The following is a 24,974-nucleotide window of genomic DNA, read 5'->3' as shown; positions in this document are numbered from 1 at the left end:
TCAAAATTGGACAGAGTGAAAAAAAATTAGACACACTACACAAACTGTTTATTTTTCCTTTAAATTTGTTTGAGTGACTGCAAATACTCTCTCTGATGGAAAAGATACATATGCACATGGGATCAATGTTATTTTTAACTCACTTTTTTTAGGGAGATTTGCAATGATGATGTGGTAGACTATTCCACAATACATATTTCCCACCAGATACCGAGAACTAGTAAAACAGTCATTAGTGTTTTAAGGGTTATTTCCAAAAATTTATGTATATTTATCCAAGTTAGGACCTTCAAATGCACTTGGAGTACTTAAAACTGTAATGTAACTAAAAAATGCTGAGATGGCATGACTGATCTTCAAAAAATCATCTGCAAAGCTGACTGCTTGCTCCGCACTGGCCTGCCTCCCTGAGCGCTGTGGGCATGTGGCTATCATCCTGCTTTTCATCTGCCAAAAAGGCTGAAGAACAACTGCATTTTATACTTTATTTAAAATCTAAAAAATGGTGAACAGTGACAGGTAAGTGTCAATTCCGTACACATGGTTGCAAACATCAAAGATTTACATAGTCACAAGTTCACAGATCTTCCCCAGCAGCAAAGAGTTCAGTCTATGTTGTTAAAGTCTTCCGGGATTCCCAAATTTTTATCAATTTTATTTTCTTCCAATCAAAATTTTCTTTTGGCCCAAGATTTTATTGCAACTATGTTATCAGTCTATCTGTTACCAGCTTCTTTGGCTATTTTATTTGCTTGACGTATTTCTTCCACAACTTGTGGATCACATTCCTCATAATTTCTCCACTTGTGCTTTTAGCTGCTCCCTTTCTTCTGGCAGTGAAGAAAGCTCTTTTGCTATCATGGCTCGTTCTTCCATCTCGTGTAGGCCAATTTTAGCTTTCTCCATGTTTTCCTGTGGTTTGCATACTTCTGGTTTCCTTCAGACAACTGGGATTCCAGAACCTCCACCTTGCGATTCCTTGCATGAAGAGCTTTCCTAGGAAAAGCCCAGTAGTAACTCGACGTTCCAATCCTCTCACAGTCAACCACACCATCATCAACTAAACTCTGGGGGATGTCTTTTCCTGACGTGGTAGTAACACTGTTTTCTTTGGGAGCAATCTTCTCCATGTCTTTTCGTTGAAACACATCTTTTTTTTTTTCCTTTAACTTAACAGGTAGAGTCAGAGAGAGAGAGAGACAGAGAGAAAGGTCTTCCTTCCGTTGGTTCACGCCACAAATGGCCGCTACGGCTGGTGCTGCGCTGATCTGAAGCCAGGAGCCAGGTGCCCCCTCCTGGTCTCCCATGTGGGTGCAGGGCCCAAGCACTTGGGCCATCCTCCACTTCCCTCCCACGCCACAGCAGAGAGCTGGACTGGAAGAAGAGCAACCGGGAATAGAACCTGGTGCGCATATGGGATGCTGGCACTACAAGCGGAGGACCAACCAAGTGAGCCACGGCACCGGCCCCTGAAACACGTCTTTTGTCTCGAAAAATATTTCCATCATGTGGGTTTTCTTTTCTTTTGCACTTAATCCTTTCATCTTTGACATGGCGCCAGTGGCTCAGCTTCCTGTGGTGGGGCATGTGCTTTCAGCAGGGGGTGGAGCGGGTTTCTGAGGTATCAATTTTATATACCCTTGCTAATTTTTCATGTGTTCTATTGCAATTCTACAAGACTTACTGAGAACCTTAGACAAATTACAAAATATATTTCCCTACCCATATATACTTGTTTTTCACCATTTTCATTACTATACCTTTATATTACTGACATTCTTTTGTAATTTTGTTTTAAACATCACTTACATTTAAACAGAAACACAGATCACTAAAAGTGCATGAACACAGAACACAATATGTAGTTTTCTCTTAAGCACTTACATGAATGAGGCTGTTTTTAAGTTTCTTCACTGACAACCCATTTTAGCCATGGAACAAATTAAGAGTAGTAAAGATGTAAACATTCAAATTTAAACATGAAAATCTGACAGACAAAAAAGGAAAAGGAAGTATCTTCACTACCAAACAGATTAATAAATTTGCACTCAAATACTCTGAGGCATATCAAAACACCTACCTCAGAGGTTGCAGTCATTTGAGAGGTGTCAATCCATGTTCAGTGCTGAGACTGTCTGTTGCACTTACAGCATATATAAAGCAGCATTACACTACTAGGGTTCCCATTTGAGAAACAGATTTAAGCTTTATGCTACAACTTGACAATTTAACTAATAGCTAATAACTAATAGCTAATGCAGTGACAATTACTCGTTTCATATTTTTTCTTCTGAAACTCAATAAACAAGTTATTTAAGCACATGGAATAATGCCATGTCTTCTTCCTTATAATAATAAATTTCAAAATTCAAATACTTTGTATCATGGAAACTTTACCTAGCTGTACAGAGGTTCTCAAACACAGTACAGTCATAAAGTTTCTCCTCTGAGATTCCATTAATTTATAGTTTTTACAGATAAATGCAGGACACTACTCCAGATTATTGGGCAACAAAAATGTCAGTGTGCCACTACCTGTGTATGAAATCTAAATACCCTACAGTTTCTATTTTTTTATTTATTTAATGAGCATAAATTTCCAAAGTACAGCTTACGGATTACAATAGCTTCCTCCTCCCCGTAACTTCCCTCCCACCCACAATGCTCCCTCTCCCACTCCCTCTCCCCTTCCCTTCACATCAAGATTAATTTTCAATTATCTTTATATACAGAAGATCAATTTAGCGTATATTAAGTAAAGATTTCCACATTTTGCTCCCACACAGAAACACAAAGTGTAAAATACTATATGAGTACTAGTTATAGCATTAATTAATGCTATACAGTTTCAATAAGCAAGTTTTTTTCTTATTCTTCACTAACTAGTTCAAATATAATATGTAATGCTTTAAATTTTTATAGACACCTTATTAAATTGATTAAATGTATCTAAAATACCATTGGTGGGTCAAATATTAACCAAAAAAATGACATTAGGAGTATTTTTATTGGCTGGCACCGTGGCTCACTAGGCTAATCCTCCACCTGAGGCACCAGTACTCTGGGTTCTAGTCCCAGTTGGGACGCCAGTTCTGTCCCGGTTGCTCCTCTTCCAGTCCGGCTCTCTGCTATGGCCCAGGAGGGTAGTGGAGGATGGCCCAAGTGCTTGGGCCCTGCACCCGCATGGGAGACGAGGAGGAAGCACCTGGCTCCTAGCTTCGGATCGGCGCAGTGCGCCAGCCGTAGCGGCCATTTGAGGGGTGAACCTATGAAGGAAGACCTTTCTCTCTGTCTCTGTCTCTCTCACTGTCTAACTCTGCCTGTCCAAACAAACAAACAAACAAAAACATAAGAGTATTTTTATGAGTATATTTTTCCTAACTAGAAAAGCTATCGGATTCATAATGAACACAGATAAAATGACACTTTAATAAGTGTAAATGCATGAGTAGAGGATGGCTCAAGTCCTGCACTCGCGTGGGAGAAGCTCCTGATTCCTGCCTCAGATCGGTGCAGCTCTGACCACTGGAGCCAACTTGGGGTGAACCAGCGGATGGGATGGAAGACCGACCTCTCTCTCTCTCTCCCTCTCTCTCTCTCTCTGCCTCTCCTCTCTCTGTGTAAGTCTGACTTTCAAATAAATAAGTAAATCTTAAAAATGAATGAGTAAGTGCATAAAGCACAGAAAAGGAGAGAAGGATTTCTGGAGAAAAATTTAGTGAATACTTGAATTTTGGATGCCTCAAATGAAAAAGGGTTCACAGTGCCTGTAAGCACTATCATTATTTTCATCCTTTAGTAGTTCAAGCCTTTATTTCATTTCTAGTTTTATCCAGAAATAAAAACCTAATTTATTACATAATATATCTTATCAATTTCGGTTTCCAAGTATTCAAGAAATGCAAACCAAGCATTTTCTTTTGTGGCAACAACACACTTATGGACTAAGCTTCAAAGACAGGGAAAAATTCACTTAAAATAACTGATACACTCTTCTGCCCAAAGACATAAGAACTAAGACGTAACACTGTAATCATGCAAATGGTATGTAATAAGAGAAGAAAAAAAAAAGATGGTCCAACACAATCTGTGTCTTCTTTTTAAAAAGATTCAAGAACAGATTCCCAGTAACAGGATATTCTGGAATCTAAGGAACTGCAGAAGAGAAACCAGAGGAAGTTCCAGTTCCCTGCTGTTTTCCATAAATGTTCTGGTTGTTTACTTTGGATTTCCTTTGTACTTTAATGGGAGATTTTCTGCCTTTACATTCTTTCATAGTGATGACTATGTTTCTGGGTGTAGCACATCCTTAAGCATCTTTTGTAAGGCTGGACAAGTGGTGACAAATTATTTCAGTTTATGTTTGTTGTGGGAGGTCTTTATGTAACCGTTATTCATAAATGAGCGTTTTGCAAAGTACAGTATTCTGGGTTGGCACTTTTTTCTCTCTTAAGACTTGGAATATATCTCACCATTCTCTCCTAGCTTGTAGGGTTTCTGATGACAAGTCAGCTGGGAGTTTAATTGGGGATCCTCTGAAAGTAATCTGGCATTTCTTTGATGCACATTTTAGAATCTTTTCCTTATGTGTTACTATGGAGAGTAATTATAATGTGTTGTGGTGAGGTGTCGCTCCCCCTCTTCCTGGAGAAACGACACAGGACCCTGCGCTGTTCTTTTGTCTGCTCGGCCCTCCCCGGGTTTGCTGCTGGTTCTTCCCGGGTTGGCTACCGTCCACCGTCCCTTCCACCTCCGTGGAAGGGCGGTTCCCCCTGCCACTTTCCCCACTTCCACGGGGGAGCGGCACACCGCCAGCCTGCTCTCTCGGGGGCTGCTCAGGTGTTCCTCAGGTGTTCCTGGTGCATGTTGTCTCTCTCCTCCTTTATAGTCCTCTTCCACCAATCCCAACTCTGCTACCCACACGCGGAGTACGCTGCTCTCCTCCAATCAGGAGCAGGTCCTGCTGTTTATTGGTTGAACTGGAGGCAGCTGTGTAGAAGCTGTTTCCTCCTCTCCCAGCGCCATATTGTGGGAGAGCAGATGCATAGAATAAGTCTTAATTCCAGTAACAGTCTAGTCCGAGTTGCTCCCCACAGTGAGGATCTTTTTTTTTTTTTCTTCTGACTGAGTTAGACAGTGAGAAAGAGAGGCAGAGAGAAAGGTCTTCCTTCTGCTGGTTCACCCCCCCAAATGGCCGCTATGGCCTGTGCTCTGCACCGATCCGAAGCCAGGAGCCAGGTGCTTCCTCCTGATCTCCCATGCGGGTGCAGGGGCCCAAGCACTTGGGCCATCGTCCGCTGCCCTCCTGGGCCACAGCAGAGAGCTGGACTGGAAGAGGAGCAACCGGGACTAGAATCGGGTGCCCATATGAGATGTCAGCGCCGCAGGCGGATCAACCAAGTGAGACACGGTGCCAGCCCCAATGGTGAGGATCTTTTCTGGTCATGTCTATTAGGAGTTCTACGTGCTTCCTGTGCTTGAACGTCCCATTCTTTCTCCACATTAGGGAAGTTTTTTGTAATTATTCCACTAAATAGGCCTTCTAATCCATTCTCTCTTTCCATGCCTTCAGGAACTCCTAAGACCTGTATGTTGGGTCATTTCATAGTATCCCATAAATCTCCAACACTGTTTTTTAGTTTTCTTTATTTTCAAGCTTTTTATTCAGTGAGAGGAATACACAGGAGAGCGAGGGCGTTATTTCAGGGAGAAAGAGAGGTCTAGAAGCTAAGTTGGGTCCATTCCAGGCAGAGATCAGGTCAGGAGCGAGCCATGCAGAGCAATCCCATGGTTATGAGCAGCCACAGGTAGCTTAGTGCAGCAGCAAAGCAAACGCAGAAGGCAGGCAATCAGCCCAAAGGAGCAAGCAGCAGGAAAGCAGGGAGCGGGTGGCCCAAAGGTCATGCGCCCATGGGGCAACAAGGGAAGGCTGTGTTTTAGTTTTCTAATTTCTTCCTCTTTTTGTTTTTTTCGGCCTCACTGGAAAATGTCCCGAGATTTGTCTTCTGACTCACATAATCTTTCTTCTGCCTCACCGAGTTTGTTGCTACAGCTTTCCACTGCATTTTTTACTTGTTCTGTTGAAATCTTCATTTCCAATGTTTCATTTTGATTTTTCTTTAAAATACCAATTTCTTGGGAAAAATGTTCATTCACACCATGTATGGATTTCTTTAATTTGTGGATTTGCTTCTGATTACTTCTAAGTAATCCTAGAATCAACTTTTTGAATTCCATTTCCAGCATTCTTCAATCTCTTCACTTTCACGTTCCAGTACCAAGTGTTGAATTCCTTTGGAGGCTTCACGTTGTCTTCCTTACTCTTGTTTCCTGAGTTGCTGTGTTTATTTCCGGGCATTTGTAGAGACACTTGTTAGTTTTTTTCCCCTGTGATGGCTTTTATCTTTGGACTATGCCTCTGTGGATAGTGGAGTGTCTGCTCTTTCAGCGAATATATTGAAGCATGTGCTGGGTATGGCCAGGGAGCTCTGTTCAGTGCTCCAGGGTGAGAGGAGTGTCCTAAATGTCACCAATACTGGGCATGGTGAATCAATCTCTCTCTCTCTCTCTCTCTCTCTCTCTCTCTCTCTCTCTCTCTTTTATCAGAGGGGAGGATTAATCTATTCTTTTGGCGTAGTCTCATGCTCACCTTTTCTCTCCCAAGGAGACCAATGCCGGGTTCCTAGCCCTAGTGATATAATATTTGTTTGCACTGCCACCAGAACCACACAAAGGATCTATGAAGTCCTCTGTCTGAGCATGGATTCCCACAGCAATGAACCTCATCAGGGAATCAGGGAGCTCCGAGCATGTGGAGCCACCCACAGTGACTACCCAAAGACCCAGCCACACCCTGCACCCTCCCACACAGCCACAGTGTTTTCACAGTCCCAGCACACAAGGCTCTCACAGCTATGAGCACCCATTCTCTAGTCAGTTCTCCCAGCCAGACTCAGGCATCTTTGCTAGGCACGTGGACACAAGCTGGTTCAGGGCATTAAGTGTGTCCAAAATGGCACCTGCCTTCTCTCGGCTAGTTACAGGACATCAGCACTGGTTGGTCAGGTAGAAAGAAATGTGTCCCCCAACTTTGTGTCCTCCAGGTTGGCATGGACACTGTCCCTCACAGGGCTCCAAGCCATCCTCACACCAGGCTCTTCCCTTAGCTTTATTGCCAGTGGCTTCTGTTGCTGCCACCCGGTTTCAACTCATTCTCCAAAGCTCGTGCTGAGGCTCTCAGTTGCTGGAGTCCTGAATTATGCATGCCCACACCCTCCACATAGATCCACAGTGTCCCTCTAATTTGCATGGCATTTCCTCTACTGTTTTCTCCCTAACTCTCCCCTGAGATTGGGCTCTCTCTACTTTTTTTCTTTTAACTTTCTCCCCCTAGATTATAGCAGTAAGCTCTCTTTTATTCCACCATCTTGGCGTCTCAGGAATAGTATCACTTTAACTCGTTATAACACAAAGTATAAAATTTCTGACTTACACTAAAGAGTGGTGTATCTAGAAATTTTAACTTTATCAATGTCTTCAGCACTGTACCAATTACAAATTCTTCGACACTTTCTAGGTTACTCTAATGCTCTAGACCATTACAGAGAATTTGAGTTGGAGTAATTACCTAGTTCGGGAGTGGGACCGTGGACAGTTAGAAGATCTGAAGAAACAGTCACCGAATTGAGAACGGACGTCTACATTATAGGGAAAGGACTTTATTCAAATGTCAGTTTTTGCTAGGAAATAAGCATAACTCTTTAATCCTGTGGAAACTTAGCAGTTTTAGTAAAGGAATGAATGAGAAATACATGGTAAAGGGGCATGAGATTACTGAAAACAAATTTAAAAGTCCTACACACCAAAATATACCTTCACACACAAGATCACTCCATTTTTCTCTTTCTAGGGTATAAGCAGCTAACCTTTTCTACCTGAACACCAGAACTAAAGAGGGTACAAAAAGTTGACAGACAACTGGGGGCTGTTGCAGGCATTTTGGGAGTGGACGTACAGGTGGGAGCTCAGTCTCTCTTTAAAAGGGTAGACAGAGGAATTAGGCACTATCACAATAGGATTACCCCAGAGCCCTCTCTAAAACACTGGTTCCTGAGATCTTTGCCCAATATGCCCTCACACTGCCTCTTTCTGCCTGCTCTCCCATTCACAATCTTTCTGTGGATTCTTTTTCCTAACCCATCACAACTACTCCACTTCCCGTCCTCTAGGAGTGGATCACTCTAAGGTCCTCTTGTGGAATCCCTGACTACCCCTCTGTATGTTGCAGAATCTTTAATCATAGAAGCCTAGCCTTTGCTTGGTTCTACTAACCTGGGTGCTCAGTACATTTTATATTCTATGGCCAAGTCCTAGTAGTTCCCCCAACAGAGAAGCTAAAATACCTCATTATGAGGTCCCTAAATTTCCTTCAACCACCATGCACTGAGTAGCTACTGTGGACTTGCCACTTTCCCAAAATAACTCAGTCTAGTAGGGGAAACCCACAAGTACAAGGTTATAACAGGATGGTGTTGTGGTGTAGCAGGTAATGGTGCTGCCTGCGTCACTGGCATCCCAGTTGGTGCCAGTTTGAATCCTAGTGGCTCCACCCCTGATCAGCCCCCTGCTGATGGTGTGGGAGAAGCAGCAGGAGAAGCAGCAGGAGATGGCCCAAGTGTCTGGGCTCCTACCACCCGTGTTGGAGACCTGGATGAAGCTCCTGTCTCCAGCCTGACTCAGCGTTGGCCACTGCAGCCATCTGGGGCATGAACCAGCAGGTGGAAGATCTCTCTCTCTCTCTCTCTCCCTCTCCCTCTCCCCCCCCACTTCCACTCACACTCTTCTTCTCTCTCCCTGTTTTGTTCTCTCTCTGAAACTCCGACTCTCAAAATAAGTATTTTTGAAAAGGTTATGACTACTGTGATTTTAGGAGCAGACTGTGGAAGGATTCCCAAGGAGCTTAGCACCCACATACGACTTTGAGGTGCTCCTAGTCTCTCAACATAGCATAGGCACTGGGTCTCAAACTGCCTAGCTGGAGTCCCACAGGGAGCTGGCTCAGGGAACGTCTCAGCCTCTCTGTGGACTAGACAGTCAAGTGAGATGGCACAAATTCTGAGCACCCAAGGAATATGGCAGTCTTATGGGCTGAGACTGGGAACTCTGTGAGTGCATGAGAGAGTGCAGGTTGTAGTTGGGTCTCCGGGCAATCACTGTGCGTGGCTACACATGCTCAGAGCTCCCTGATTGCCATAGGTGGGTCACTGCAACAGGATCCATGCTCATACTGTGGACTGCACAGATCCTTTGTGCAGTTCTTAGGGCAGCACAGATGATCATTGCACCCACTGTGGGCTAACACTTCCGCATTGATGACCTTTGAATACAGGAGCGGAGGGTGTGATTATGACAACAAAGGTGGTCAGACCCTCTCTGCTGATAAAAAAAAGATCTACCAAGCCCAACTTGGGTGTCACCCTGGATAATCGCCCAACCCTGGAGCACTGACAAGATCTTCCTGGCCACACCCAGCACATGTCTCTGGGTATTCATGGAAAGAGAAAACATTCCACTAAGCCACAGAGGAAGATAAAGAGACTACAAAGATAAAAGCCATCAGAGGAAAAATAATAACAAAAACGTATTTCAACAAATACTTAAAAATAAACTCAGAAATTCAAGAAACAAGAATAGAGAAAACCGCATGACCCAGCCAAAGGAACAGAACAAAGCATCAATATTAGAATATTAAGATGAAGAAACAGATGGAATGCCTGAAATAGAATTCAATAGAATAAACACAGGATTACTCAAGAAGCAATGAGAAGCAAATCTATGAATTAAAGAAATCCATACATGACATGAATGAAAAATTTTCCAATGAAATTGAGATTTTAAAGAGAAATCAAAATGAAATATTAGAAAAGTAGAATTCAATATGTCAAATAAACAATTCAGGGGAAAGTTATAACAAAATCCAAGCTAGAAGAAAAGCTTTGGAAATTTTTCAGACAGTAATAAAAAAAGAAAGAAAGAAGGGGCTGGTGTTGTGGTGTAGTGGGTTAAAGCCTGGCGTGTAGTGACAGCATCCCATATGGTGCCAGTTCGAGTCCTGGCTGCTCCACTTCTGATCCAGCTCTCTGCTATGGCTGGGAAAGCAGTAGAAGATGGCCCAAGTCCTTGGGCCCCTGCACCCGGGTGGGAAACCCTGAAGAAGCTCCTTGCTCCTGCTTTGGATTGGCAAAGCTCCAGCCATTTCAGCCATTTGAGGGGTGAACTGGCAGAAGGTTCTATGTGTCTCTACTTATCTCTAACTCTACCTCTCAAATAAATACATTTTGAAAAATATAAATATTAGATTCTAAAATGTGCACAAGAGTATTCCAGATTACTTTTAGAGGATCTCCTTTTAGACTCTCAGCTGACTTCTCAAAAACCCTATAGACTAGGAGAGAATGGAAAGATACAGCCCAAGTCTCATGAGAAAAAAAAAAAACCCTGTCAACCAATGACACTGTACTGTGCAAAGCTCTCATTTATGAATGAAGGTGAAATGAAGACCTTCCATAACAAACAGAAATTGAAAGAATTTGTTACCACTTGTCCAGCCTAACAAAAGATGCTTAAGGCTGTGCTGCACACAGAAATACAAAAAGAGAGTCCTGATTATGGAAGAATGTGGAGGCAGAAAAACTCCCAATACAAAGGAACTCCAAACCAAACAATAGGAATATACACAGAAAAATAGCAGGGCCACGTTGTTATTTATCAATGGTAACCTTGTATGTAAATGGCCTAAACTCTCTAGTTAAAACATACAGACTGGCAGAATGGATTAATAAACAACCCGCTTATTAACTGCCTACAAGAAACACATCTCACCAACAAAGATACATATAACTGAAAGTGAAAGGATGGAAAAAGATAGTCCATGCTAACGCAAAGCAAAAAAGAGCAGTGCAGCCATTATAATATCAGACAAAGTGGACTTCAACACAAAACTGTTAAGAGAAAAAGAAGGCCGGCGCCGCAGCTCACTAGGCTAATCCTCCGCCTTGCAGTGCCAGCACACCGGGTTCTAGTCCCGGTCGGGGCACCAGATTCTGTCCTGGTTGCCCCCCTTCCAGGCCAGCTCTCTGCTGTGGCTTGGGAGTGCAGTGGAGGATGGCCCAGGTGCTTGGGCCCTGCACCCCATGGGAGACCAGGATAAGTACCTGGCCCGCACTATCAGATCAGCGCGGTGTGCCGGCTGCAGCACGCTGGCCACGGTGGGCATTGGAGGGTGAACCAAAGGCCAAAGGAGGATCTTTCTCTCTGTCTCTCTCTCACTGTCCAATATACCTGTCAAAAGAATTTAAAAAAGGAGAGAGACAAAGAAGATACTACGTAATGATTAAAAGGTCCATTCAACAGGAAGATGTGACTACAATAAATGTATATGCACCCAATTATAAGGAGCCTGGCTATTTAAAAGAAATGTTAGTGGATCTAAAGGGAGACATAGACTCCAATACAATAGTAATAGGGACTTCAACAGACCACTTTATGAATGGACAAATCATCCAGACAGAAAATTCACAAAGCAACAACAGAGCTGGGGCTGGCACTGAGGCGCAGAGGGCTAAAGCCCTGGCCTGAAGTGCCAGCATCCCATGTGGGTGCCGGTTCTAATCCTGGCTGCTCCTCTTCCGATCCAGCTCTCTACTGGGATAGCAGTAGAAGATGGTTGGGATAGCAGTAGAAGATGGCCCAAGTGCTTGGGCCCTTGCACCGATGTGAGAGACCTGGAAGAAGCTCCTGGCTTCATATTGGCACAGCTCTGGCCATTGTGGCCATCTGGGGAGTGAACCTGCGGATGGAGGACCTCTCTTTTTGTCTCTACCTCTCTCCCTCTAACTCTGTCTTTCAAATAAATATAATAAATTTTAACAACAGAGCTAATTGACACCATGAACCAAATGGACCTAACTAATATATAGAGAACTTTTCATCCCACAGTTGCAGAATACACATTCTTCTCATGAGTGCATGGAACTTTCTCTAGGATAGACCACATACTAGGCCATAAAGCAAGCCTCAGCAAATTAAAAAAAAATTTAAAAATCAAAATTTTATCACACATCTTTTCTGACCACAAAGGAATGAAGCTGGGAATATTTTTTAACTTTTATTTAGTAAATATAAATTTCCAAAGTACAGTTTATGGATTACATTGGCTTTCCCCCACAGCCACCTCTCCGGTAACTGGGAATTAACAACTCAAGAATCTCTAGAACATATGCAAACACATGGAGACTGAACAACATACTCCTGAATGAACAGTGGGTCATAGAAGAAATCAAAAGAGAAATCAAAAATTTTCTGGAAACAAATGAAGATGACAATACAACATATCAAACTTAGGAGATACATCAAAAAAGCAGTGTTAAGAGGGAGTTGATAGCCATCAGTGTGGAATGTAAAAGTAGTAGAAAGAATGAATTAAAATTAGAGAAGAAATAAACAAAATTGAAATAAAAAATACAAAAGATCAGTAAAATTAAGAGCTTTTTTGAAAAAATAAAATGAATACACCACTGGCCCAACAGAAAAGAAAGAGGGAGAAGACCTAAATCAATAGATTCAGAGATGAAAAAAGGAAATGTAGCAATATCTACCACAGAAATAAAAATAATCATCAGGAATTACTGCAACGAACTATATGCCAACAAATTAGAAAGTCTAGAAGAAATGGATGCATTACTGGACACATACAAACTACCAAAATTGAGCCTGACGACACAAGTCATAGAAAACCTTAACAGACCAATAACCAAGATGGTGATGGAATCAGTAATAAAGACCTTCCCAACAAAGAAAAGACCAGGACTGAATGGCTTCACTGCTGAATTCTACCAGACATTTAAAGAAGAACTAATCTCATTTTTTTCTTGAGCTATTCATAACACCTGAAAGTGAAGGAGTCTTCCCAAATTCCTTCTACGAAGCCAGCATCACCTTAATTCCTAAACCAGAAAAAGATACAAAAGAGAAAGAGAATTATAGACCAACATACCAGAAAAACATAGACACAAAAATCCTCAGTAAAATACTAGCTAATCAAATGCAACAACACATCAGAGAAATCATTCACCCAGACTAAGTGGGATTTATCCCTGGTATGCAGGTATGGTTCAACATTCGTCAACCAATGAAAGTGGTATATCACATTAACAAACTGAAGAACAAAAACCATATGATTATTTCAATAGATGTAGGGAAAGCATTTGATAAAATACAACATCCTTTCATGATGAAAACCTTAAGCAAACTGGGTGTAGAAGGAACATTCCTCAATACGATCCAAGGCGATTTATGACAAACCCATAGCCAGCATCTTATTGAATGGAAGCATTCCCACTTAGATCCAGAACCAGACAAGAATGCCCACTCTCACTATTACTACTTAATACAGTCCTTGAAGTTTTAGCCAGGGCCATTAGGCAAGAAAAAGAATTTAAAGGGAAACAAATTGGAAAGGAAGAAGTCAAACTATCCCTATTTGCAGATGGCGTGATTCTATAGAAGGGAACCAAAAGATTCCACTAAGAGACTACCGGATTTCATAAACGAGTTTGGTAAAGTGGCAGGATATAAAATTAATTATAAATAATTAAATATAAAATTACACAAAAATCAATAGCCTTTGTATACACAAACAATGCCATGGCTAAGAAAGAACTTCTAAGATCAATCCCATTCACAATAGCTACAAAAAATTAAATATTACCTCAGAATAATTTTATCCAAGGATGTCAAAGATCTCTACAATGGAAATTACAAAACTTTAAAGTAAGAAATAGAAGAAAACACATACATGCAAAAATCTTCCATGTTGGTGGGTTGGAAGAATTAATATAGTCAAAATGTCCATACTACCAAATTCAGAGGCATCACAATACCAGATTTCAAGACATACTACAGGGCAGTTTTAATAATTAAACAAAGCCTGGTACTGGCACACAAACAGATGGGTAGACCAAAAGAACAGAACAGAAACTCCAGAAATCAATCCACACATCTACAACCAACGTATCCTTGAAAAGGAGCTAAAATCAATCCCTGGAGTAAGGACAGTCTCTTCAACAAAGGAACCTAACTGATATATAAAGAACTTTTCATCCAACAGTTGCAAAATACACATTCTTCTCATGAGTGCATGGAACTTTGTCTAGGATAGACTATATGCTAAGCCAAAAAGTATGAAGCATGTGCCAAAGTATCAAGCTAGACTCCTACTTTACACCTTACATAAAAATCCACTCAAAATGGATCAATGACCTATATCTATGATGTATTACCATGAAATTACTTGAGAACACTGGGGAAGATCTGCAAGACATTGGCATAGGCAAAGACATCTTTAAAAAAGACCACAGAAGCACAGGCATTCAAAGCCAAAATTGACAAATAGTATTACATCAAGCTGAGGTGCTTCTGCACTGCTCAAGAAACACTCAGCAAAGTAAAGAGGCAACTGACAGGATGTGTGAAAATATTTGCAAACTAGACTGAAAGTGAAAGGTTGGAAAAAGATATTCCATGCCAACAAAAAACAAAAAAAAGCAGGTATAGCCATATTAATATCAGACAAAATAAACTTTAATACAAAAACTGTTAAGAGAGACAAAGAGGGACACTATATAATGATTAAGGGTTCAATTCAACAGGAAGATGTAACTATTATAAATGTATATGCACCTAATTACAGGGCACCGGTCTATTTAAAAGATATGTTAAGGGACTTAAAGGGAGATTTAGATTCCAATACAAGAGTACTGGGGGACTTCAATACTCCACTCTCAGAAATAGACAGATCATCCGGACAGAAGATCAACAAGGTAACAGCAGATTTAATTGACACTTTTGCCCAAATGGATCTAACAGATATCTACAGAACTTTCAACCCTACATCTACAGACTTCACATTCTTCTCAGCAGCGCATGGAACCTTCTCTAGGATTGATCACATACTAGGCCATAAAGCAAGTCTCAGCAAATTTAAAAGAATTAGAATCATACCATGCAGCTTCTCAGACCACAGCGGGATGAAGCTGGAAATTAGCAACTCAGGAAACCCCAGAAAGTATGCAAAGACATGGAGACTGAACAACATGCTCCTGAATGAACACTGGGTCATTCAAGAAATCAAAAGAGAAATCAAAAACTTTCTGGAAGTAAATGAAGACAACAACACAACATATCAAAACTTATGGGATACAGCAAAAGCAGTATTGAGAGGCAAATTTATAGCAATAGGTGCCTATACCAAGAAATTGGAAAGGTACCAAATAAATGAGCTTTCAGTGCATCTCAAGGACCTAGAAAAACTGCAGCAAACCAAACCCAAATCTAGTAGGAGAAGAGAAATAATTAAAACCAGAGAAGAAATCAACAGGATTGAATCCAAAAAAAAACACTACAAAAAATCAGCCAAACGAGGAGCTGGTTTTTTGAAAAAATAAACAAAATTGACACCCCATTGGCCCAACTAACTAAAAAAAGAAGAGAAAAGACCCAAATCAATAAAATCAGAGATGAAAAAGAAAACGTAACAACAGACACCATAGAAATAAAAAGAATCATCAGAAATTACTACAAGGACCTGTATGCCAGCAAACAGGAAAATCTATCAGAAATGGATAGATTCCTGGACACATGCAATCTACCAAAATTGAACCATGAAGACATAGAAAACCTAAATAGACCCATAACTAAAACAGAAATTGAAACAGTAATAAAGGCCCTCCCAACAAAGAAAAGCCCAGGACCAGATGGATTCACTGCTGAATTCTACCAGACATTTAAGGAAGAACTAATCCCATTTCTTCCCAAACTATTCAGAACAATCAAAAAAGAAGGAATCCTCCCAAATTCTTTCTATGAAGCCAGCATCACCTTAATCCCTAAGCCAGAGAAAGATGCAACAATGAAAGAAAATTACAGACCAATATCCCTGATTAATATAGACGCAAAAATCCTCAATAAAATTCTGGCCAATAGAGTACAACAACACATCAGGAAAATCATCCACGCAGACCAAGTGGGATTCACCCCTGGTATGCAGGGATGGTTCAACATTTGCAAATCCATCAATGTGATTCACCACATTAACAGACTGCAAAAGAAAAACCATATGATTATCTCAATTGAAGCAGAGAAAGCATTTGATAAAATTCAACACCCTTTCATGATGAAAACTCTAAGCAAATTGGGTATAGAAGGAACATTCCTCAATATAATCAAAGCAATTTATAAAAAACCCACAGCCAGCATCCTATTGAATGGGGAAAAGTTGGAAGCATTTGCACTGAAATCTGGCACCAGGCAGGGATGCCCACTCTCACCACTGCTATTTAACATAGTTCTGGAAGTTTTAGCCAGAGCCATCAGACAAGAAAAAGAAATCAAAGGAATACAAATCGAGAAGGAAGAAGTCAAACTATCCCTCTTTGCAGACGATATTATTCTTTATTTAGGGGACCCAAAGAACTCTACTAAGAGACTATTGGAACTCATAGAGGAGTTTGGCAAAGTGGCAGGATATAAAATCAATGCACAAAAATCAACAGCCTTTGTATACACAAGCAATGCCATGGCTGAGGAAGAACTGCTAAGATCAATCCCATTCACAATAGCTACAAAAACAATCAAATACCTTGGAATAAACTTAACCAAGGACGTTAAGGATTTCTACGATGAGAATTACAAAACCTTAAAGAAAGAAATAGAAGAGGATACCAAAAAATGGAAAAATCTTCCATGCTCATGGATTGGAAGAATCAACATCATCAAAATGTCCATTCTCCCAAAAGCAATTTATAGATTCAATGCAATCCCAATCAAGATACCAAAGACATTCTTCTCAGATCTAGAAAAAATGATGCTGAAATTCATATGGAGGCACAAGAGACCTCGAATAGCTAAAGCAATCTTGTACAACAAAAACAAAGCCGGAGGCATCACAATACCAGATTTCAGGACATACTACAGGGCAGTTGTAATCAAAACAGCATGGTACTGGTACAGAAACAGATGGATAGACCAATGGAACAGAATGGAAACACCAGAAATCAACCCAAACATCTACAGCCAACTTATATTTGACCAAGGATCTAAAACCAATTCCTGGAGCAAGGACAGTCTATTCAATAAATGCTGCTGGGAAAACTGGATTTCCATGTGCAGAAGCATGAAGCAAGACCCCTACCTTTCACCTTACACAAAAATCCACTCAACATGGATTAAAGACTTAAATCTACGTCCTGACACCATTAAGTTATTAGAGAACATTGGAGAAACCCTTCAAGATATTGGCACAGGCAAAGAGTTTCTGGAAAAGACCCGGGAGGCACAGGCAGTCAAAGCCAAAATCAACTATTGGGATTGCATCAAATTGAGAAGTTTCTGTACTGCAAAAGAAACAGTCAGGAAAGTGAAGAGACAACCGAGAGAATGGGAAAAAATATTTGCAAACTATGCAACAGATAAAGGGTTAATAACCAGAATCTACAAAGAGATCAACAAACTCCACAAAAACAAAACCAACAACCCACTTAAGAGATGGGCCAAGGACCTCAATAGACGTTTTTCAAAAGAGGAAATCCAAATGGCCAACAGGCACATGAAAAAATGTTCAAGGTCACTAGCAATCAGGGAAATGCAAATCAAAAGCACAATGAGGTTTCACCTCACCCCGGTTAGAATGGCTCACATACAGAAATCTACCAACAACAGATGCTGGTGAGGATGTGGGGAAAAGGGGACACTAACCCACTGTTGGTGGGAATGCAAACTGGTCAAGCCACTATGGAAGTCAGTCTGGAGATTCCTCAGAAACCTGAAGATAACCCTACCGTTCGACCCAGCCATCCCACTCCTTGGAATTTACCCAAAGGAGTTTAAATTGGCAAACAAAAAAGCGGTCTGCACCCTAATGTTTATCGCAGCACAATTCACAATAGCCAAGACCTGGAACCAACCTAAATGCCCATCAACGGTAGACTGGATAAAGAAATTATGGGATATGTACTCTTTAGAATACTATACCGCAGTAAGAAACAACGAAATCCAGTCATTTGCAACAAAATGGAGGAATCTGGAACACATCATGCTGAGTGAAGTAAGCCAGTCTCAAAGGGACAAATACCATATGTTCTCCCTGATCGGTGACAACTGACTGAACACCAAAAAGGAAACCTCCTGAAGTGAAATGGACACTATGAGAAACGGTGACTTGATCAGCATAGCCCTGACTATTAATGAACAACTTAATTCATTATCCCTCTTAGTATTTTTTTTGTCTGTTCTACTTAATATGACTGGTTTAATTCTGTAATTATCACACAGTTATTCTTAAGTGTTGAAAATTAACTGAAATGTGATCCCTGTTAAACATAAGAGTGGGAAGAAGATAGGGAAGAGATGTATAATTTGGGACATGCTCAAGCTGACTTGCCCCAAATGGTAGAGTTAGAAACATACCAGGGGATTCCAATTCAATCCCATCAACGTGGCATGTACCAATGCCATCTCACTATTCCAAGTGATCAATTTCAGTTCACAATTGATCATAATGAAAGGACTAAGAGTCAAAGGGAGCACATAAACAACTCTAGTACCTGCTAACAGTAACCGATAGAATAAATAAAGGGGAGAGTGTTCCAACATGGGAAGTGAGGTACTCAGCAGACTCATAGAATGGCAGATGTCCTACCTGCCTGCATGCAGGAGATAAAGACCAATCCAGGCCACATCCACGGAGAGAGCAGCTGAAGCTCATCTTGAAAAAGACATGAGGCATTGTATCAGAGAACTTTCAGCTTGGGCCTCCCTGACAACATCTCTCCACCCCCATCTTCTGCCACAAGTTACCTGACAGTGACCCTCCTCCCTCTCTAAATTGGCTATAAATTAAGAATCCAAATTAAATTCGGGCTCCAAATTCATCCCACAGGCAGGCTCCTACAGTTTTTTGGCTTTATAGCCCTGAACTCTTCTCAGAGGCCTGCTTCCATTCTCTTTGTGGAATATATTTTGCTTGATATAGTACATCTTTGTTGCCTACGCTTGCTACCTCTGTGAGTTGCATTCAACTTATTGTATGAGGCTTTGAAAAACTTGCTCTCCATGCCTACAACAAACCTATTGCACTGAAACATTTACTGTACGACTAGAAGTATTGTTTAGTGAGCATATTATCTCAAATGGTGTTGAAGATTTTAGAAGTTTAATTAAATGGTGTTAAAACCACTTTTTACCAAATTTTGAAAATTGTTGTAGTAATTAGCATGCATTTGCTGTGGCCCTGAGTATCTAATGTATTAATAAATTCCTTTTAAAAAAGAAGCAGAAGAATAAATGATATATAATTTTGTGTTATAACATATTATTAAAACTATTCTTTCTAGGATTGTGGGATTTCACGTCTCTTTCTTTCCTTTTTTGTTCTCTTACTCTCTCTCCTTTTCTCTCTGGTCTCTGGTGATAAAAAATATAATTTCAAATTAAAATACTCAGATAACTGACTATAACCAAATTATCTCCCAGAGGAGTAGGAGGAAATTTCAATGAGGAAAGTAAATTATAAATTTTAGACATTACTGTGCAAACCTAAAATGATGCTACTGGAAATGTTAATAATTTACCAAGAGTCAGAGTATACATCATCGATTTTCTTTCTCTTGTCAACAATTTACCCATTGACCCAATACACTTTTAAGGACTGACCTAACAGACATTATGATAATTAATCTAACTACAATCTTACTTGAGTTAGAAGGTTATGTGGTAGATGTTCACACTGGAAAATTCCGAGTTATTAGAAGGTGATGTCAGTTTTAGTTCTGTTGATGTAATTTAGTGTAATGGCCACACCTTGTTCTAAGATAAAGGAATGTCTCCAAACGTAGGATGACTGACGCAGGTATACAAAATAGTTTGAGGGTGAGAAAAGAGAGAAAACACAAAAAGGGCAAGGACAGAAGAATGGGGAAATAGAGGAAAGGTGGAGAGGGTGAATCTGAGCCAAGGGAGAAAATTCTGTGGAGGTGGGTGGGGTAAGAGGTGGAGCTGGGACCAGTGACGCAAGAACTCAGTGGTAGCCCAGGGGATATAAAAGCCTGGTGGAGTCAGGTAGAAGCAGCATCCTGGAGCCCAGGGTAAGCACCCAGGCCCACTTCAGTCGGTGAAAGCACAGGCGGCTGCCAAAGACAGCAGAGAAACCCGGAGCAGAAGAGACCAGCCGAGGATGCCTGCCCTCTTGTTCTACCTTCTAGGATTCTGTCTCCTTCAGGGCCAAGTTACCGGAAGAGTCACGTATGAATGGATGATGGAGAATGTTAAGATATGCCGTAATGATTTTGTCAGAACCGCGATCGAAGTCTGTGGCCATGTCCACTTGGAAAGAGAGTCTCCGAGTCCAGAAAACCCCTTTCTGAGTTCTGGACCAGCTGCAGGTGAGTACTTCTATCCTTCGACAATTCTGCCTAGATAAAGGAGCCTGGTTTTCTCTGATCAGCAGCAATTGGGTATTCACACTTAGATTTACATCTCCTGGCTTCTTTGCTTCCATTATTTCAAAATTAACACCTTATTAATCAAGCTGAAGGACAGTTTTGCTGTCCATGAAGAAGAGCAGCATGCTCTGATTCACGTTTGTTAACTACTATTTTAGCTTTACCAGAATTTCTCATTTCCTTGGGCTAAAACTGTCAAATTAAATAATTGAGATAGGTAAGGTTAGGAGATTTATACAACAGAAAGATTTTGAAGCAGGAGATGTTTTCTCCCTGGCAGTACCAGCAACATGGAAACAGTCCATGAAACTTTAACTAAAATGAATGGGTATAAAGAAGAAGGAAGATGTTAGCTAGTTGCACCACAATCCCAGCCCAAGTTTCAAAGTTTGCATCTGGCCAGCATATTGCATGATCCACAACACTGGAACAAACACCATACAGAGTACATTAGTACACACACGTGACAGCCAATGCTAATCTCTTCTGGAAGTCTATGACTATTGATTGGTGTTCATTTAACCCATTTCTCTAATATAAACTGAAATCGATTTTCAGTAAACACTCTGGGGAGAGAAATTGTTACATATACATTTGAGGGCTGTCAGAGACTTATATCCCCTGTTGATTCTATCAGAGCTTTTAGAAATTCTACCTTGGGGTCAGCATTCTGGCATAGCCGGTAAAGCTACCACTTGCGATGCTGGCATCCCACATTGGTACCAGTTTGAGTCTCAGCTGGTCCTATTCCAATCTAGCTCTATGCTAACACAGCTGGGAAAGAAGCTGAAGATGGCCTAAGGGCTTGGGCCTCTGCACCCCCATAGGAGACCCAGATGAGGTTCCTGGCTCTTGACTTTGGCCTGGGTCAGACCTGGCCATTGTAGTCATTTGGGAAATGAACCAGTGGATGGAAGATCTCTCTGTGCCCCCGCCCCGCCCCGCCCCGCCCCGTAACTCTGCTTCCAAATAAATTAAGAGAACTTTACATATAAAAAAGAAATTCTTGCCACCATGATTTGAAAACTTAAATAAGCAATTTTCTTTTCAAAGGTTACTCTCAGAATTCAGAAGTTGCCTAGCAATGCAATAAAATTACTCAGGTTGAAAAAAAATCCAGTTATGGTTAAACTGAGTGTTTCTGATGATCAACATTACTTCAGACAGTTGACAGATCTAGGTCAGACAGTGAAAAGTACTATATTGAAAGCAAGGAAGGGATGAGAGAGATTACAGAAGCCAAGTGGAGTAAGCAGAAGAATGCTAGGATTGTAGTACTTCAATCTATAAGTATAATAAATGGTTCAGATATTAAGACACTTGCTGATTGTTTCAATATTCAATTAGATTGAGACCGTGCTTTCCATTTCTCTGCATAGGCACATACAATCTGTCTGATACTCCTTGATATTCATATTTTTCTTTCTACCCCCAATTTCTTTAACTTAATAGAAACTGTGCCATCATCCATCAAGAAAGATGCAGAAAATGCAAATACTATGTTGGAATCCATTCCTAACTTGCCACAGGAGCTGACGGCAACACTATTTGAGAAGCAGCCATCAAAGCTGTATCTACAATACCTACCTACATTGAAGAAGTCAAATGTTAGTTTTGAAGAATTTAAGAAAATTATTCAGAATATACAAAGAGGAGTGGAAGGTAGCAGGGCTTCAGAATCGAATACTTTCTCCCGAAAAAAGAGACAGTTCTCTGAGAGTCTGCCTGAAGAATGTTGCAAATATGGTTGTCCCAGATATTATCTTCTTATGTATTGCTGAGATGGAGATAATTGTATAGATTTCACATAATTTTCATGTGTATTTCCCATGTATTCTTGATATTTCCACTTATAATTCTGTCAGGATGCTACTGATTACTAGAATATAAGACCTCCACAGCTGAAGGTTTGTGCATTGTTCATTTTATAATAAATGGTATGTCTGTGCAGTTTTTTTATTGCTTTTGCTTTTTTAAAGTATGACAAAATTTCCCAATGAAGAGACAGTTGGCAATGTATGCAGCTACAGCATAGACAGTTATTCAAATAGTAAAATAAGGGATCAGTGCCGTGGCTCACTTGGTTCATCCTCTGCCTGCTGTGCTGGCATCCCATAAGGGCACCGGTTCTAGTCCCGGCTACTCCTCTTCCAGTCCAGCTCTCTGCTGTGGCCCGAGAGTGCAGTGGAGGATGGCCCAGGTCCTTGGGCCCTGCACCCGCATGGGAGACCAGCAAGAAGCACCTGGCTCCTGGCTTTGGATCGGTGCAGCGCCAGCTGTAGCAGCCATTAGGGGAGTGAACCAACGGAAGGAGGACCTTTCTCTCTGTCTCTCTCTCTCACTGTCTGTAACTCTACCTGTGAAATAAATTTAAAAAAATAGCTATAATAACTCCTTAAGGTATACACTATATAAAAAGATGTAATTTGTACATCCAAAATATAAAATGGTGGCTGAAGGATGTGGAATAAAAGTATAGTTATTTTAAGGAATCAAATTTAAACTGCTATCAGTTTAACAGTCTACTGTAACTATATGATATTTTATGTGAGCCTCATAGTATTCATAAAAGAAAAACTCATAGATATACAAAAGATAAAAAGGGACCAAAGTATACTCCTAGAGAAAACATTCTTTTTTTTTATTTGACAGTTAGAGTTATAGACAGTAAGAGAGAGAGGTCTTCCTTCCGTTGGTACACTCCCTAAATGACCGCTATGGCTGGCGCAGTGCTGATCCGAAGCCAGAAGCCAGGAACTTCTTCTTGGTCTCCTATGCCAGTGCAGGGGCCCAAGCACTTGGGCCATCCTCCACTTCTCTCCTGGGCCACAGCAGGGAGCTGGACTGGAGGAGGAGCAACCGGGGCTAGAGCCAGGCACCCATATGGGATGCTGGCGCTGCAGGCGGAGGATTAACCAAGTGAGCCATGGTGCCGGCCCCAAGAAAATATTCTAATCACCAAAGAAGACAGTGAAAAAGAAAGAAAGGGAGAAAGACTCTATAGAACCAAAAACAACAGTAGTAGGCATTTCCTATGAATAATTCATTTCATTATAAGTGGATAAATTTCTCTAATCACAAGACACAGTAGTGTATATTTCAAAGTTACAATCCCTTTCAAAATATCAATGTAATACTTCACGGAAATACAAATACCAATCGTACTTCTTCACTGAAATGAAACCGTACAAGCTATCAAATAACCAAAGCAATACTGAGCAAAAAGAACAAAGCTAGACACATTGTAGTACTTAACTTCAAAAAATACTGAAAGGCTATAGCAACCAAAACATTACAGTACTGGCATAAAAAGACACACACCAAACTGAACAGAACAGAGAATCCAGAAATACACCCACATACTTATAGTCAAATGATTTTCAACAAAGCACTAAGAGCATACATATGGGGGCTGGCACAGTGGAGTCGTGGGTAAAGTCGCCACCTGCAGGGCCAGCATTCCATATGGGCACCAGTTCTAGTCCTGACTGCTCCTCTTCCCATCCAGCTCTCTGCTATGGCCGGGGAAAGTAGTAGAAGATGTATTGAGTCCTTGGGCCACTGCACCCATGTGGGAGACCCTGAAGAAGCTCACGGCTCCAGGCTTCAGATCGGCCTGACTCTGGTCATTTTTACCATTTGGGGAGTGAACCAGCAGACAGAAGACCTTTCTCTCTATCTCCCCCTCTCTTTGTGACTCAGCCTCTCAAATAAAAAAAAAATTTTTTTTTGTTTAAGAAAAGTAGAAGCTTGGGAGTCACCACTAGATCCTGACAACAAGCCAAATGCTGAACAAACTGAAAAATAAGAATTCTTTTTAGATCCACAAGAGAAGTGGAGTCACAGAGCAAATGACTGTCCCCCAAATTAGAGAATGACATGTAAATACAGAGATTCACAACTTACCAGAGCAGAAAATCACAAGCTGAAACCTCTGTGGGAGCAAGCGCCAGAGTAGGAAACCCTGTAGTGTGATGGAGAAGTTGCCGAATCTCAGTAGTGGACAAATTTGAAGGTTAAAACTCCAGGGGGACTGAATCAGACAGACCCTACACTTTTCCAAGTTTTAACTTAAGCAGTTTAAGTTCATCCTGATACTGAACACAGGAGCAAATTCCCCTCATAGCTCTAGCAGGGAGAGTTGGAAAGGAACCATTTTTGAAATACACTATAAGATTCTGTTCTTACCAAGGTTGCTCTCAGGAGAAGCTATTACCAAGACCCTATCCTGCTGGGGTTTCATCAGAGACTAATTGACCTGGGGAACAAGAAATACCCAACTCTAGCCTAACTTAACTATCCTATCTTGTGTAATGTAGGAGAAAAAACACTAAGATGTACCTGTGACGTTCACAGTGTCTAGGCAAAGGCTCATTGAAAGACCAACACCTAACTATAGGACTCACTCATTTCCTTCTC

The 24,974-nt window shown here is 41.0% G+C and overlaps 1 protein-coding gene and 1 pseudogene across 1 annotated transcript; one reads left to right on the top strand and one right to left on the bottom strand.

Annotated features, from left to right (window-relative positions):
* Positions 1-605: 605 nt before the first annotated feature.
* On the bottom strand, positions 606-1,553 carry LOC149128750 (meiotic nuclear division protein 1 homolog; annotated as a pseudogene).
* An 18,622-nt stretch (positions 1,554-20,175) lies between these two features.
* LOC149128749 (relaxin-like protein SQ10) lies at positions 20,176-22,496 on the top strand. The gene is made up of 2 exons (XM_089304698.1): positions 20,176-20,495; positions 22,008-22,496. The coding sequence occupies exons 1-2, from the start codon at positions 20,288-20,290 to the stop codon at positions 22,334-22,336; spliced, it is 537 nt and encodes a 178-aa protein (XP_089160824.1). The 5' UTR covers positions 20,176-20,287; the 3' UTR covers positions 22,337-22,496.
* The last annotated feature ends 2,478 nt before the right edge of the window (positions 22,497-24,974 follow it).

This window comes from Oryctolagus cuniculus, chromosome 1 (genome assembly GCF_051225735.1).
Source record: "Oryctolagus cuniculus isolate XC-2025 breed Fujian yellow rabbit chromosome 1, ASM5122573v1, whole genome shotgun sequence".
In the NCBI taxonomy this organism is placed as follows: domain Eukaryota; kingdom Metazoa; phylum Chordata; class Mammalia; order Lagomorpha; family Leporidae; genus Oryctolagus; species Oryctolagus cuniculus.
Note: the sequence above shows the minus strand (reverse complement) of the source record. Positions and strands in the feature narration are given on the sequence as shown.

Coding starts and splice junctions, on each gene's coding strand:
- LOC149128749 (XM_089304698.1), top strand. CDS start 20,288: ATGCCTGCCCTCTTGTTCTACCTTCTAGGATTCTGTCTCCTTCAGGGC. Junction 20,496..22,007: donor GAGTTCTGGACCAGCTGCAG/GTGAGTACTTCT, acceptor TTAACTTAATAG/AAACTGTGCCATCATCCATC.